General features: G+C 43.5%; 1 protein-coding gene across 7 annotated transcripts in view; it reads right to left on the reverse strand.

The window, feature by feature from the left end:
- The window catches only part of AGFG1 (ArfGAP with FG repeats 1), a 49806-nt gene that overhangs the window by 6358 nt on the left and 29859 nt on the right, over window positions 1–13589 (reverse strand). For 6 of the 7 annotated variants that reach the window (XM_069975575.1, XM_069975573.1, XM_069975578.1 and 3 more), the window contains 6 exons: window positions 11576–11756; window positions 8436–8555; window positions 4213–4395; window positions 2267–2348; window positions 1090–1166; window positions 774–857 (listed from right to left, as the gene is read on the reverse strand). In XM_069975575.1, coding sequence (XP_069831676.1) covers window positions 774–857; window positions 1090–1166; window positions 2267–2348; window positions 4213–4395; window positions 8436–8555; window positions 11576–11756 — 727 coding nt within the window. The remainder of the gene's footprint in view (window positions 1–773; window positions 858–1089; window positions 1167–2266; window positions 2349–4212; window positions 4396–8435; window positions 8556–11575; window positions 11757–13589) is intronic. The other variant, XM_069975579.1, reaches the window with a different exon arrangement.

Here is a 13589-nt window from a genome sequence, read left to right on the forward strand (position 1 = left end):
AGTGATTACTCAGTCTCCTGTGTTTGGAGGGAAAGGTACTCACCCTTAGGCCTGTTGGGATCTGTGAACAGTTAGCTCCTCACCAGTCATAGCTGTATGACATATACTACTTTGACACTACCATTAAAGGGGTATTCCAAGATAAAATAACTTGTCCCTTATCCACAGTATAGGGGACAAGTAAGAGATTGTGGGGGGGGGGGGGGGGGGGGTTTGTCCTTTACACTCCCCCCAACAATCCTCGTATTGGCCTGCGGCTTTGCCACGTGACCCGCGCCTCTATTCATTGCTATGGAGCAGTCAGAGATGTCTCTCCGGCAGCTCCATAGAGAATAAACTGAGCCAGTGGCACTATTCAAAACAAAGAAGCTGGGGACCGGTACAAAGATCACCAGGGGTACAGAGTTTATACAGCCCTAAACCAAAGCAGCAGCTTCTTCATTTGCCGCAATCCTCATGATATGCCATCCCTTTATGATGGGAATAACTGAAGTGAAAATATGAACATAGCTATAATGAAAGGATCAGAATTATGATATTTTCTGCTTGTACTGAGTCCTACAGGGTCAACAAATCTACTACACTCGTAACCCTTTCCATGTAAAGGATTCTATAAGTCCCCACAGAGAAGGATAATTACCCAACAGATCTTTTTGTACAGCACAGCAAATTCAGTAAGATAGCCAGACATCTATGACAACTCCTAAAATACCCTCACTGAGAAATGATTTGGTATTACGTACTATCGTACATAAGACCAAGTCCATGTATACCTGGAGGCGCTCGCCCATTTGTCTGGAACGGGTTCACAGCAGGTGCAACAGAAGCGGAAACAAACGGGTTCGTTGAGGCAGGGGCTGGAAAAATAGAACATAATGGTTAGCAACTGCTCATATATAAGTATATTTCACAGCAAAGTCTAAATATATGAAAACTTATGTAGGAGACAAAGAGGGATGGTATGTTAGTGTACTGTATATTCAGAATTACTGCAGGTGGATTCAGCCATATTTAAATAAATATGATTCATTGGCGTTCCGGCTTCAATCCACTGTGGCAACATTAAGACGGCTTTTTAAAGTTTCTTACCTCCAAATGCTCCTGCAACGGACGGAGCTGGGTGTGTGTGCGCTGCTGGGACTGCAGCTGGGATCCCAAAAACATTGCTGCAAAAGGCATGGAACAAACCATAAAATATACAGGAAGATCATGCACTTGTAAAATATCCCTTCTAAAAGCTTTCTGCTTCAATAGAGCACCAATCTTTAGGCCATACATAAGTTGTCGACATTCAGACCAAATCAAGCATATGGCAATATGCTGGGCAAATGTCTGAAAGTCTACTAAACACACGGATGACTAAAGCGGCCTCTCTCTGTCAGTCATATTACTGCCATATGGAAAGGAATAAAGCAGGCAATAAAAAAGTGATTTGCTTCTTTTAGTTGCACTCTGACCCAGGCAAGCAGATATATACGGCCCTATAGAGCTATAGAGAACAGCAACATCCCAGCAATGTGCCATCACTTTATAGAAGGAAAAATTAACAAATCATGGCAGGTAAGGATTTAAAAAAAAAAAAAAAAAAGTTTAAAAAAGAATTCTGTTTCAGCAACTTAAAGGGGTTATCCAGCGCTACAAAAAAATGGCCACTTCCCCCCTACTGTTGTCTCCAGATTGGGTGGGGTTTTGAAACTCAGTTCCATTGAAGTAAATGGAGCTTAATTGCAAACCGCACCTGAACTGGAGACAACAGTAGGGGGAAAAGTGGCCATGTTTTTGTAGTGCTGGATAACTTAAAGGGACTCTGTCACCTCCCACCCACCCTCCTCAAAACCCGAAACTAAAGTCATCTGTAAGTAGGATAAAGGATGCCAATTCCAAATCTATAATGTGTAGCTTTCTACTCCTTTGTATTTCCCCGCTGTAAGCCTACAAACTGGCCATGTTGCTGCATAGAGAGAACTACTTAGCTCAAGAATATAATGGAGAGGACTACTTAGACTACTTGTGGCTTATAGCAAAGGAAAGCAACAACATAGAAAGATAAAAATGCAGGTATAGCATCAGCGTTGTATACTCTACTGATAACTTAAGTTTAGCAGGTGTTTTGGAGGCAAGTCCCTTCAAAGAAAATCCTGGCCAATATATGCATAGATTTAATACTTCTACCTAGGTTTCTAGACCCCTCCACAACACGACTGAAGCTTTTACAGCTCTGTAGATATCATGAAATAAAAGATCATAGTTTACTCAAGAAACATACTTATCTGTTGGGGCTGGAGCAGCAGGGACTGGGGCAGAAGAGACGGCTGCACCACTATAGTTACTTCCTTGTGTGCTGCCTCCTGCAAAATAGGAGTCTGGGTAAGAGGGTATTGTGAGAACTAGAACATAATAGGTGATCAAATTATAGGATGGACATGCACATCTCTATATCATAATCCTACTAATGACAGGGAGGATTGCTGGTGGACTGGTCTGGAGATCTTTTGCAGGACAACCCTGCAGCCTTCTAACAAGTTCAACTCTGACACTCAGAAAGTAATATATTTACTGGTTCCACAGGGGATCAAGACCAATGGCTGGGAATGTGCTGCAAAGCTACAGGAGTGGCCTGCAAAATTAGCTCTATACATCCCTAAACACTGACCAAGAAGATACGTGGAGTATTACTTATAGGTAATAGACCTGGACGAACATTACTGTCACTTCAACTAAATTCTGACATTTCGCATTATCAGTATTGGGACCCCTGGGTTACAGCTACTCACAGGGGGTGGGCTCCATTATAGTCTAGTAATCAGACAGATGGGGAGGGGGGATGTTTTTACACTACTAAACACAGGATAGAGGGGGAGGCTCCTGCTGCAACCAGTTTTCTTACATCTAGACAGAGGCCATGTCTGATCAGTATTAATACATGAGACAAATAGGATAAAATGAAAAGTGGAGATTAAGGAAGGAAGAGTATATAAATATCTAAACTGCTCAAAAAATATAAAGGGAACAGTAAAAAGACCACAATCTAGATCTCAATGAATAAAATATTCCAGTTGTAAATCTTTATTCATTACATAGTGGAGGAAACTCATGCGTTGGGACCAATAAAACATAAAAATGATCAATGTAAAATCAAAATAAATCTCCAATGTAGATCTGGATTTGGAATGATGCTTAAAATCAAAGTGGAAAATGAAATTACAGGCTGATACAACTTCAGTGGAAATGCCTCAAGACAAGGAAACGAGGCTCAGTAGTGTGTGTGGACTCTCTGGGGGACAACATGGTGCTGGTGGATGGAATGAGACAAAACATCCCAGATGTGTTCACTTGAATTTAGGTCTGGAGAACGGGCGGGCCAGTCCATAGCTTCAATACTTCATCATGCAGGAACTGCTGAGAAACTTCAGCCACATGAGGTCTAGCATGGTCATACATCAGAAGATACCCAGGGCCCACTGCACCTGCATATGTCTCATGCGCTCGGTGTCATCCGTGAAGAGCCGGCCAATCTTGGTGTTCACTGGCAAATGTCAATGCCCTGCACAGTGTTGGGCGTGTATGTCAGGCTTTAATACCATGCTCATGGAGTCTGTTTCTGAGTTTGAGCAGACAGTTATTAGTGGCCTGCTGGAGGTCATTTTGCAGAGCGTTGCTCCCCCTGTTGCCCTCCACATCTCCTGGTATCTGCTCCATGTTCTGGACACTACACTGACAGACACAGGTAACCTTCCTAGCACAGCTCACACTGATGTGCCATCCTGGATGAGCTGCACTACCTGAGTAACTTCTGTGGGTTGTAGACACCGCCTTATGCTACCTCTAGGGGTAAGAGCAATGACAAAATGCAAAAGTGACCAAAACAACGGCCAAAAAGGATGAGAACAGAGAAATGGTCTGTGGTCACCACCTGCAGAATCTCTCCATTATAGGGGTTTTCTTGCTTGTTGCTTATAATTCCTACCTGTTGTCTGTTCCATTTGCCCAACAGGAGGAGAGAGTCACAATCTGTGCTGCTTCATAACTGGACAGGTTAATGTCACAGAAGTGTCATTGACTTGGACTTACACTGTGTTGTTTAAGTGTCCCCTTTATGTTTTTGAGCAGCGTACACTGGGACATTTTATAGGTTTAATGTTCCTTTTAGTTCTATCCATCACACTTTGTAATCTTTTTTTTCCCCTGAGCCCCATTTATAAATAATCTTACCTTGCACACTGCCGAAGATATTGTCTAAGTCTGCGAGAGCGGCATATTTATCTGCTGAAGGCTGACTCGGTTTACTAGCAGCAGCCGTTTTACTAGCTCCAGTTGAATTAAAGGCCCCAAAGTCAGCACTGGAGGACTTAGGAAAGTTGTCGAACTGAGCAAAGTTTGCATTTGCATTAGTACCTACAAAATAAAGAAGGAATTCTTGGAATACTATGGACTGATGTTCAAACATTGACTCGTAACAGTGGGATGTCAACCTTTGTTTAAGTATCAGCTGGATAGAGAGACAGCAGGCTGTTACAAAACAGTGGTCTCATGCCAGAATGCTTTGAGCTAAGTTTTTATTAGGTTTTTAGAAGATAATGTGAATAAAATAAACACATCATCCATAATCCATCTCCTTAAAAGGGGTACTCCGGGCTGGGGTTATTTTCAGTGTACGGCTGGGGAGGGGGTGGATATAGAAGCCGCCAGTCACTTACCTCCCCGGTTCCAGCCCCGGGTCCCGGATCGCACCGTCTGATTCCCCCGCCCGGCTGCCGCTTCCTGGTCTGAGCTGCGGCTTGAGACGTAACGTCTCAAGGCAGCTCAGCCTTTCAGTGGTTGTAGTGGTCCCGCCTCGGCCGCTGAATGGCTGAGCTGCCTTAAAGATGTCATCGGACCCATTGCTGGAACCGGGGAGGTAAGTGACCGGCGCCTTCTATATCCACCCCCTCCCCAGCAGTACACTGAAAATAACCCTAGCCTGGAGTACCTCTTTAAGTGAAGTTTTAAGGCCTAAATAAGAAAAAAAAAATTTAAAATATAACTTTTGAAAATAATGTCTATTTGCCCCCAAATTTTCACTTTATTGGTCTCATTCTAGAGATCCCCCAGTTGTCCTTTTTCTGCTGAAGCATGTTCTGGCCATGGCCACCAAGCAATGCTAATATTAACTATGGAATTCATATGGAAATGGCAATTTCCAACTAGTGCTGCCAACACTAAGATGCAGGATGAAAAGTGTCTGATCCTGAGGGTCCCCCTGTCCCCACAGCTGAATGAAGCTTTCGTTCCATTGAACCTCTTCGGGACATAGACATGAGCTCTATTCTGCTTCTTCTGAAGTCCCATAGACTTTGAAGGGAATGGGAGTGCATACCTGACCGCAGAATTAGAACAGGGAACTCAAGACCCCCATTGTCATAAGAGTGAGGATGTATTCAGCCGGACACCGATGGGTGCACACTGGTGGTGAAGACAAAAAGAGGTGGGAAAAAAACGGAACTACAAGGGACATGAGGTCAGAAGCAAGTCTGGGAGATTAGAGGGGACCTCTGCAGCACATTGCAGTCACAAACACAAGTACAACTAATCTACAGACTACAGCAAGTACAAATACAACATTAGTAGTCATCCCATGGAGGGACGGGTAAGACTTACGGTAAGGGGTCTGCAGAGAGAAGGCAGACGTAAAGTCACCAATACTGCAGCTGGTAGAGAGCGTTCTGAACGCTGAGTGGCCATGAAAGGTGAAAATGAGGAAGATGGAAAAAGAAAAAGGGAATTGCAGAGAAAAAAAAAATCAAGATGCCATGTTTAAAGAAATGAAAAGATCAATAAACAGAACTAAAACAGAAAACAGCAAGCAAAGACCAAATGAGAGAAGATGCAATAACATGCTGCATAGCATTAACACAACCAGGCTGTAGGGAACATGTCACAAACACACAAGTGTCCTGTCTTGTGTAGGGGGCCAACACTCTGCTGAGAACTACAAAGGGGGACACCATGGTGGTGATCAATACGATAGAGGAAGACTATCTTCTGTCCAGGGCTAGGACAATGACTTATAATAGGCTGTTTACTTTCCGGACCACCCACCACTACTCTCATCGGGAAACGCAGGAAGGCAGTGCTATAACCTTGAGCTCAGCGAATTCCTCCAGGTCTATGTTATTATACAAAAGCTGCAGGAAGCAGGAAAGCTGGATGCTGTGAACAATCCCCTACAATTACTCTACAGCTCAAGACAAGAGGGAGCAGGAAACTCCAACACAGGGAGAGACCACCACAGTGCCAGGAGCTGACCGTGATGGACAATAAAGAACTTGTGTTATTTTAATTGGTTCAAAATAAATAGTTTGGGCAAGTGACTGCATCATCAGTGACCTGCACAGAATGTATGGATCCCACAGAGACTTTCCTTTATCAGTAATATATTACATGTTATGTGGAGAAGTTGTGCATCACAGATTATGATAGGGCTGACTACCTATAATACAAGAATAAAATGTTTGGGCTACTTTTATACTAGTCAAAAAAAAGTGGTCTATACAGTGATTCCTCAACTGAAGGTCCTATTCCACGGGCCGACGAAGAGGAGCTCCTCGTACCCCGCTCGCTGCCGCCATTCCACGCGGCAGCAGGTCAGGGGCAGCCGCGGGGAAGCTGCCCAGGTGATCACTAGATTGTCCGGGCAGCCCATAAGAGGATAACGGCAGTCTGCTGCCGCTGCTCCTATTTCACGGGGCGACGGCAGCAAATCGCTGCTATATCAGTCGCTTGTTTTTCAACATGTTTGAAAAACAAGCAATGCAACAATCAGCCGAAGTGAACGATGTCGGCTGATCATTGGTTCCATGGGGTTCCGTGGAATAGGGACTTTACAATGGCCTCAATATACAATATTTTCAACATACAATGTTCCTTTCTGGACCATCGTAACTTAAGACCAAACTCAACATACAATGCTACAGACAGTCAAGATCTGCGGAACATGTAAAAAAAAACTAGTTGATTGACCAAAGAAAGTGGCCATTTTACTAATAAAATTCCAGTATTAGTGAAGTGCATGCACTGGTTGGCTGTCTGGTATCTCCTCTATACAGTATAGTGTGATACTACATGTCCTGTACTGCTGTGTGTGTCTAGTATCTCCTCTCTACAGTACAGTGTGATACTACATGTCCTGTACTGCTGTGTGTGTCTAGTATCTCCTCTCTACAGTACAGTGTGATACTACATGTCCTGTACTGCTGTGTGTCTAGTATCTCCTCTCTACAGTACAGTGTGATACTACATGTCCTGTACTGCTGTGTGTGTCTAGTATCTCCTCTCTACAGTTCAGTGTGATACTACATGTCCTGTACTGCTGTGTGTGTCTAGTATCTCCTCTCTACAGTACAGTGTGATACTACATGTCCTGTACTGCTGTGTGTGTCTAGTATCTCCTCTCTACAGTTCAGTGTGATACTACATGTCCTGTACTGCTGTGTGTGTCTAGTATCTCCTCTCTACAGTACAGTGTGATACTACATGTCCTGTACTGCTGTGTGTGTCTGGTATCTCCTTTCTAAAGTATAGTGTGATACTACATGTCCTGTACTGCTGTGTGTCTAGTATCTCCTCTCTACAGTACAGTGTGATACTACATGTCCTGTACTGCTGTGTGTGTCTGGTATCTCCCTCTCTACAGTATAATGTGATACTACATGTCCTGTGCTGCTCTTTACCTGTGCCAGGATGCCTTTGGGCACCAGGTGAGGGTGGCTTCATTTTATTTTTCTAGGCCCTTGTGTGATCCCTACAAAACCCTGAAAATGCTCCAGTCCTTTACATAGAAAGAAATTTAGAGCCTCTTGTAGCTCTTTCTTACTGTTGTATGAAAGGACTAGCTGTATCTATATTAGTTAGCTGCTTATTTTCCTTTAAAGTTTTCTTTTTTCTCATTTTGGGGGATTTAGAACCAATTACCAGTTTTCCTCAACAGTTTTGGCCTCACCATACAATGGTCATCCTGGAACCAATTAATATTTTATGTTGAGGGACCACTGTATATGGAGAGCCCATAATATAAGTTTAGCGAGTGCACATTCTAGAAAAAAACATGCAGAGCCCTTGAATGGCGACCATACATTAACATCTACACATAATACAGTCATAAAAGAAGACAAAAGCAAACACAGATGGCTGTGGTCATAACTGTTAAACAGGAGGAAAGCCAAGCTGCTATAATAAAATCATATGTATAAAGAGGGGGGGGGAAAAAGAAACATACAAAAATGTGCAAATTCAGGACACACACATGGCACAATACATAATAAAAAGTAATTTATGTACACAGCATAAGCAAAATGACAGGCACAAACAAGCACATAGAGGAATGGAGAGGTCAGCACCTTGCTGTCAGCTACAGCACAAGGCTTTTCCTAGGCAAGCTGCAGTAGAGGCAAGACTACCTGTATTTAAAGGCTGGGTGGGTGTCTGACTTGATGGGGGGAACGCTCCAAAACTACTGGTGCCACTAGACTGTCCAAATGCATCAAAGTTTGCAAAGTCTGCATTGGCAGAATTGTGAGCTGTAAAATGTGAAAAACAGAAGGAAAAAGGAAAGCAAAAAAGAAAGAAAAAAACACAACATAATGGGGTTAATGAGGATGAGGAACATAATAAAAATACATGCAAACATCAAAAGAAACTGTTCAGTAATCCATGAAAACACAAATGTCATGTGACACACAGTGAGGAAATGGTTTTATTAATACTTATCATTGTATTTGGTAAAGGAAGAACAGCATAGTTTGCCTGATGCAGCCATCTACCATAACTTGATCCCTCCTGGTCTGGAGTGCGGCCGGTAATTAATATGTTTTATAGGTAATGCTCTCAATGTACATGCGATAGCATCAGCTACCAGCCCCAGCATACATTTCCATGTGGTTTTCAGTGATAATGGTTAGAGATGAGTGAACCTGCTGAGGTTTGGGTTCGTATGAACCTGAACTCTCTGCGTCTGATTCCCTCTGTCTGCAGCCTCTGTGAAGAGGGTGGATACAGCCGGAGGACCGCCTGGAAAACTGGGATACAGCCTATGGCTATGGCTGTATGCCTCCCTCTCCATGGAGCGGGCAGACAGCGGGAATCAGACGCCAAGAGTTCAGGTTCATACAAACCCGAACCTCGGCAGGTTCGCTCATCTCTAATAATGGTGTGGGTCATTAGAAAATCAACAATATGCAATCAATAAAAGGTTCAATCACAATAATGAGAGTTTTACCAGAGACTGCCCCCTTCTCATCCATGTGTTGTGTTTGGCATTGCACCTTAGGCATAGTTCCCTCCAGGAACCATCTGTCATCGACAGACTCAAATCCTATAGATATGGAATGGTGTAATCTATTATACTATTCTATACTTCCTTTTTTCCTTTTTGTGGCATACTGAAATGCACTGGCCCAGTGGAGGCTAAACATATATAGTTTGACCTCCGCCAAGCTAATGTCACCCTATAGAAACATTAAATATGTAAGTTGGGAGCTTTCCTACATACTATATATAAATTATCTGGTAGTGGCTTATTCTCCATTCAGAACACATGCATGCACGGCCAAGTCAAGTGTGCATGTGTATGGGGGGGGGGGAATAGCTGTTCGGCTGACAGCCATCTTATATGTATGGTCAGCTGTAGCTGTCAGACCCCCAAGGATTACATACTAATGACATACATTATCTATGAACCCCATTCATTTTATACTGAACTGAGAATGGTAGACCAAAGATATACATCATGAAAACAAATTACTTTAGAATAAAATCAAATTCATATATATATATATTTTTTCTGTAACTGCAAAAAACTCCTAATAAGAAAAAGTAGCACAATACAGCAGATGTGTTACAGCTTTACATAAAAGAGAGAAAGGAGGAAAGTGGAAAACAATCGGGCACAATGAGGTGTGATGGCAGCTCACCTTACAGCTACAGGACACTGAGAAGGACGGGATGTCATGATAGACATAGGATGCATTATATTCCCTAGCAACTGGCCAGAATCCAGAATAACCTGACACTGCTTCTCAGGGAACCCTAAATTATGCAACAAGCCCTCTGCATTATTAAAGCTGCCCCTTGACCAAAGCAAACAAGCAACAAGTAGGGAAATATGGAGCCACGGTGCTATGACCTCCAGATATACCTCCTCCTGCATCGTACTTCTATCCAGTACTCTTTTGATTCAGGGATGGCATACACTTCTCAAAGGGAGGGGGTCACACCACGATAGTCTCTTACGTCACACGTACACATTGGTAACCTGTTAAAATGGGATTCTGAAATATACAGGCATGCACAGGTACAGGCCCCATTGACTTTAATGGCCCACACATATATAGTCAGCCAGGGATGATTCTCAGGTCATATTCCGCATGAATATGTTTTTCTCCACAGACCCAAAAGTGCAGAAAACCATGGGGGACATTTATGAAAGTTACGGTAAGGGCATACCGCAGAAGGCATAGATTCGCCCCTTCTGCCTGGAGTATGCCGGCCATATCCCCGGCTGGCCTGATGAGCGGGCAGCGGGGGTTCAGCAAGGCTGGGGGGAGGCTTGGTCTCCTCCTGCCTCTCATTTCTCATGATTGGATCAAAAATCATGATCCAAATCTACACCTCAGGCTTGGGGCGCCCGGCCAGGTTCCCTAGGATGAGCATGCCTCTTAGTGAATTCGACCGGAGAAAGGGAGGGCCTAATTTAAGCCGGTCCAGCCTTGATAAATCAAACAATCAATTGAGCAGCAGGAAGCACAAACAATCACTGTATTGTTTGTTTACCCATTAACACTCACTTTTTATTGGCAGCACATCTCCTATTTACATAAAGAGATGTGCTGCCGATAATACATTTTATCACCACATAAAAGATATGATCAGCTGGTGCTTTCCCGCTCCTCGGCTGATTGCTGACACTTCTACATGAAATAATTATTGCCCCCCCCATCAATCTTAGCATAACTCCTTCAAAAGAGGACCTGCCATAAGTGCCTAACATACACATTCCATGTAATACATATTCTAGAGCACCTTCTGGAGATGGTGAGTCCTACTACATACTCATAGTCCCAGACTATGTGCAGTCACACCCCACTGAGAAAGGGAATGATAACAATGAAGATCTCTGGGAAAATATAATCCAGCACTGTTATTTCAGGAAGAGTGCAAATCATTTCTAAGTAGGAGAGGAAAAACAGATGACAGATCCTCTTTATACTAGTTCACTTGAAGAATAGCACCAAGAAAGAAGCATCAGTTATGTTGGAACTGTACAGTACTGGGACTTATGGGGACACACCATTTTAGGCCAGCATTATAGCGACAACATAAAACTGCAGGAAGCACATGGTCAGATTTTATTTTTTGCAACCTTTTATCTCGCAGGGAAAACAAGTTGCCAGTGCTTTTCACAAATGCAGCAATTTTGCCAAAAGTCTCCTATTACGATAGAAAATGAAAGGCAGAAAAGAACCGGAAGTTCAAAGTACAAATTATTGTCAAGCATTAGTATAACTCAGGGATGGAATAATGTTGAGAACCTTTTTCCTACCTGTGTGACTGTTGAAGTTTGCAAAATTGGCAAAATTAGCAGTTGCAGCGGGCTGCGGTGCAGGGGCGGCAAAGATGTCCGCTCCGAGGTCATCCAGGAGGTTAAACTGTTTCTTCTCTTGATGGTGGTGGTGATGGTGCAGCTGCTGCGGGGGCATCTGGTTGCGAGCCACAACAGGAGACTGAAAACAAGACCTTTGTTAGCTAACAAGGAAGCTACTTAATCCATGTCATGATCACTTCAGCTACAGGCTATAAGGCTTATCTACTTTCCCAACAGACACATCAAAAAAAGCCGGCTGAACTAGTCAATTTTGCCAGAACGACCGAATGTCCGATGTGTGTGGGGCCTCCCGACTCTCCCACAACAAATAGGACATGTAGAATTTCAAAAGCCGAGGAGATAAACCTCCAGGGGTATGTCAGCAGCTTTCTTCCCTCTTCCAAATCAGAACACATGAACGCTCATGCCAAGCCAGGTGCTATCAGGAGGGATAGTATTTGGCTGACTGCTATCTTATATGTATAGCTACCTTAAAGGGTGTTCCTATCCAAAGAAGATATCGCCTAGTCACATCATAGGGATAACAAGCTGAACATTCAGGGTTCAACAACTGGGAGGAAAAAATACAAAACTGTCCTCAGAATGGTGCGCACCTCGGGTGCACCCCCACCACTCTATTGTCTGTGGTGCCACCTCACATTTCGGCGAAGTTCAACAGCCCTATAGAGAATGAATGGAGCGCTGGAGGTGAATGCACAGTGCACAACATTCAATTAAAGGAAAATCTGCCCCATTCCCATCATCAGTGGAGGTCCCAGCCATCATACCCCATCATCAGCTTGTTATCCCCTATTCTTTAGATGGGAATCCCCACTTACGTTTTAGTAACACTAAGATCTGGATTACAGGTGAACCTGCTTGCTTATGCATTCAGTGTGTACAGACTAAATGAGTAGTTGAAAATATCACATTATCATATACAGCAGATTACTAAAACACCGGAATTAGAATTACAACTACACACACAATTACTACTCTATATACTCTATCACTGTATACTACTATCTGCTATACTATATAATACTAGTACAGCAATGCCCAACCTCTCCAGTTGATGCAAGTCAACAACTCCCAACAAGACCTGACAGTCTGTGGCAGCCAGGGGATGATGAGATTTGTAGTTTTACAGCAGCTGGAAGGCCCTGGGCAAGCAACCACTACTTTACAGACAGGACTACTAGTAGTGGGGTTCCACATTGTAGCATCATTTGGAGAAATATTACTGCACAGTGGAAAACAGAAGTTACCACTGTCCATTATATCACATGCATCCATATTCCTAGTCGCTGGGCAGCGATATGGACAGGAATAATTCACCAGCTCCTATGTATCTGTCCCCCGAGATCACCCTTGTGTTCTAGCAGGTGGTTGAGAGAGGTAATAATAATGGGGTGGCTCCTTAGGGCTGTACTTATGGGAAAAGCACAGCGACATCTGCAAAGTCACATGACCAGGCAAACTATTACTACTTGTGGAGAATGCTACTTCCAGGAAAAAAGTGGCCACTAAGGGATTACTAGGGAAAAGATTTTTAGGAGAAAGCAATGCTGGAATAAAAGGTCGTGCGCTGAGGGATGACAGTGAATCACTGACAGGAAAAACAAGAGGAAGTACTCATTCACCGCCCCGACGATCCGAGACTCTAGAGGGGAAACAACATAAAGAAAAGGGAAATGCAATTGAGAGAGGGGTCAGAGGTCGCCTCAGCATTTCTGACATGGAAGGGGACAAATAAGAGCAACAAATACCTAATAAACTACAAGGACTGAGCTCCATGCTAGTTTAATGTCTCAATCTACCTACAGACTCTGGAGTGACTGGAGTTACCCGGAGCAGCCCACTCTGCCTCTATGTACATGGGCAGATCAGCAGCACATGAGCCTTCCTAGGATAACTGGCCTGGGATCAGCCTATAAATGAGGAAATGCTAGTTCTTCAGCTGACCGATGCC

The sequence above is a fragment of the Dendropsophus ebraccatus genome, chromosome 6, assembly GCF_027789765.1.
Source record: "Dendropsophus ebraccatus isolate aDenEbr1 chromosome 6, aDenEbr1.pat, whole genome shotgun sequence".
In the NCBI taxonomy this organism is placed as follows: domain Eukaryota; kingdom Metazoa; phylum Chordata; class Amphibia; order Anura; family Hylidae; genus Dendropsophus; species Dendropsophus ebraccatus.